The sequence below is a fragment of the Cataglyphis hispanica genome, unplaced genomic scaffold, assembly GCF_021464435.1.
Source record: "Cataglyphis hispanica isolate Lineage 1 unplaced genomic scaffold, ULB_Chis1_1.0 scaffold116_size3781, whole genome shotgun sequence".
Classification (NCBI taxonomy): domain Eukaryota; kingdom Metazoa; phylum Arthropoda; class Insecta; order Hymenoptera; family Formicidae; genus Cataglyphis; species Cataglyphis hispanica.
The window spans coordinates 275-3781 of record NW_026098887.1 but is presented as its reverse complement, the minus strand read 5'-3'; the positions used below and the strand labels follow the sequence as shown (position 1 = coordinate 3781).

General features: G+C 29.4%; 1 protein-coding gene across 1 annotated transcript; it reads left to right on the top strand.

Annotated features, from left to right (window-relative positions):
- Positions 1–320: 320 nt before the first annotated feature.
- On the top strand, positions 321–3066 carry LOC126858637 (uncharacterized). Its single transcript, XM_050609115.1, has 7 exons — positions 321–485; positions 771–833; positions 1082–1186; positions 1518–1765; positions 1864–2023; positions 2260–2384; positions 2551–3066. Exons 1-5 carry the CDS (start codon positions 326–328, stop codon positions 1942–1944), a joined length of 657 nt encoding a protein of 218 aa, XP_050465072.1. The 5' UTR covers positions 321–325; the 3' UTR covers positions 1945–2023; positions 2260–2384; positions 2551–3066.
- The last annotated feature ends 441 nt before the right edge of the window (positions 3067–3507 follow it).

The window sequence follows — 3507 nt, the reverse complement described above, 5'->3', positions numbered from 1 at the left end:
AGAATTTGAGGATGGAATACAAGTAGTACCTAATAATTGGGTACAAAAAGATATCAACAAATGTTGGTATCCCAATTATAAAACAGATCAACAGATATCATTAAAGCAATAAAAGAAACGACAAACGCGTCAAGATAATTGGTTGATGTATCCAATTAAAGAGTATTTGGTATATATGGTAAGTGAACGTATCACAAGGATTCTTAACTTGCTGTCTATGTGTAGTTTGCAAACAATTACGAAAACATATTGTTTATAAAGATTATTATAGATATGTTATATTTTTATAGACTCCTACAGTCAAGCAATAAACTAAAAAGCAGAAATGAATTCCGATATTAATACCGATACTGACGACAAAGCACAAAGAAAAATCAGAGCCAGAAAACAGATTGATATTGATGATGATGAAAGCGATGATGATCATGATAGTGATCCTCTCCGCCTACCATCATATCCGAAAGCACCTATAGTTGTTTATACGAGTAAGTAATATTAAAATTGTTTTTATTACGCGTGTATTTTGAAATATTCGTATACGTTTGAGGTCATTGAATATTCATTGGAAAAGTCTGAAAAATAAAAACATTTAAATCTGGCTTTATAGTCGAGCAGTGACATATTTAAAGAATATTTAGAATTCTGATAAACCGTTAATAATATCACGATATTAATATCGTCTTTTATATTTTAAATAATCTTCTGTATTATAAGATTTTTATAAATATATGTATGTACACTCATATATACAATTTTATATACTTTTTCAGATACGTACACAGGAGATGCACGCAACATACCCAAAAAGGAGCTAAAGAATATATTAAAATTAAGTAGGCCAATTCAATATAGTATATTTTCAGTCAAGATGTCAATTAGCAATTCTTTAACTGACTATTTTTTATTTTAAATAATCTGTATTGTAAATTTTTTTAAATATATGTATATACACTGCTAATACAATTATTCCCGTGTTCCGATATTACTGCCAACACTGAAAATCTATAGGTCACGTTACGTGAACTATAGATTTCCAGTACTGGCAGTAATATCGGAACACGGCCTTTATATACTCTTTTAGATATATACAAAGGAGATATCCAAGGATCTCCCATCTCCCATAGAGAGATACCCAAAAGAGATAACCATACACAAAAAGGAAATGAAGAATATATTACAATTGAAAGTAAGTAGAACATAATTCGATATTATATATTTTCAGACAAAATGTCAATTAGCAATTTTTTTTTAGCTTAAATTAGTTTTAGATGATTAATGAACGCAATTCTGTTTAAGACAAAAATATTTTACTTTTTTTAAATTTAGTAAATATAAAAGTTTATATCGAAAAATATATTTTTTTATCTTGAATGCTAATATTTTCTAAAATGTCAATGGAAATGAAACACTTGTTTACTGTCCATTTAACCGAGAATAGTAGTTCAAAAATTATGCTTTACCGAAAACGAGTCACAATGTAGCTTTATTTATATTATATATATTTGTGTTATTTTCAGATTATCTTCATCGTATGGATAGAACGTTAGCAGATATAAAATTTGACATAAATCATCTCATTGAGCAATATCAACTTATATTGACTAAAATGAATTCAAATAATGGTTCCAATTTGACGCGAGAATGTCATAGCCTTTTGCTAAGTGATGAATTAAGCAAATTGTCTTTCCCTCTGAAAATTGTAGAAGAACTAGAATATTTACAATGCATGCTTTTTTCAAATGAAGAAGGATTAAAAGAGCGTATGGTGAGTTATGTAAAGTAACATATATACAAATATACTAGCATTCATTTGCTAACATACTAATATACATTTGTTTTATGTATGCTTTTAAAATATTTCAGTTCAGCATATTGGCAGCTATTGGTGGAAGTACTTACGAAGAAATGGTTAAAAGAATGCTTATATATATTTTTACGAATTAAATAGCTAGTTTGTACAGTTGGGTGGGAGGAAAGGGAAAACAAAAACTTCATCATTTAGAGATAATGAAATTAATGTTTAGTAAGTAAAAATAGTTTTTATTAAACACATCTTTTGAATATTAAAATACCACTGCATGTTAAAATTTCTACATAAACAAATCAGTTTATTTATTCAACAATTCTAATAATTAAATTTTTTAAAAACATTTTTTTCGCTTACTGTAATGTTATGATATCTCGAAGACATGAAAAAGCATTTCTATTACATAGTATGAAAATACAGAAAATAAAACATTAATAAACTGTTTCTTGTAGAAGTTGTCAGGAAGACATTCCCTAATGTCACAGAGAAAGATTTTGAAACAAAATGTAAAGATTGGTTTCGACACGCGAAACACAGATTCGAGAATGAAAAACGGCGGCAAAGTAATTCGACGCAGGTAAGAATTTATGTTAAATATATTTGCTAATAAATAGCTATCTGTCACTGTTTCATATATCTTTATAATTATGTGTACAGGGTATTTCAAAGATATTGCGCACTTTCTCTGTCGACAGACATTAAACTCCAAACTAAAAAGAATGTGGTGTGTTTCATTGTTTCAGCAATAACCAGTTGCCAAAAGCATAATTTTTACATCGAAGCAACAATTATTATACGCAATTGCTGAACGCTCATGTGACACCGACGAATATTCGTATAACGCCTGTGCATCCGATCAACCGCAGCCGTACATATTAGACTATCCTAACATAAAATTTTAATTGCCCACATATCTGCCATCATCGTCCGGGGTTATGGAAAAGTTTCATCCGCTGAAGGAAGACTTTGCTATGCTTTATGTAGCGCTCGAGGAAGAGCTGAATGTGCAGACGTACAACCACGACAAGATCGTGTCGTTCGTTGACTTAGCATGGGACGCGATCATAAGAGAAAATGTGACTGCAACCGCTCGTATAGTTTTATAGTGGACAATGAAAGTGAAAGTTGTCGAAACGAAGGCAATAACAGCAATTTTTATATTTGTAAACCATTTTTATTACAAATTATATTTAGTTAGTTTTTTCAAGTCTTTTAGTTAAATTGAGTCGAAATATTAAAGATCAAAATATATAAAAAGATATAGAGTGTTTTACTTAATAATATAAATGAAGACGTGCGGATATATCAAAGAAAAGTAAATGCGCGTTATATAATGAGATGATAGCATGGTTAAGTTATTAGAACTCAAAATGGTTACTTCTTCCAGCGCTGTGGAGTATTCGATATAAAATTTAAAAAAATCACTAATGGATTTTGAAAACGTTAAAGTGCGCTCAAAATCTGGTCAAATGTCTGTGAAAATGGAATGCTGAATGTGTCACAAAATTATATTTTTTTAGACACTTATTTAGTATGTAAATGAATTTGTATGCACGTGTGTATAATTCGTGTAAATTTTGTATAGATTTCATCGGAAACCATAGAAATGAGATTGCTATTTGCTCATATAGTCATCATATACACGTTGAAATATCTCTGAACTTTTCCAAGGATTCTAAACAAAAATTATTCTAGATTAA

Bases quoted from the DNA above. Each gene is read 5' to 3' on its own strand.
- LOC126858637 (XM_050609115.1), top strand. From the start codon at position 326: ATGAATTCCGATATTAATACCGATACTGACGACAAAGCACAAAGAAAA. The intron at 834-1,081 runs GTAGGCCAATTC...ATACTCTTTTAG, and splicing joins AAAGAATATATTAAAATTAA to ATATATACAAAGGAGATATC. The intron at 1,766-1,863 runs GTGAGTTATGTA...AAAATATTTCAG, and splicing joins AAGGATTAAAAGAGCGTATG to TTCAGCATATTGGCAGCTAT.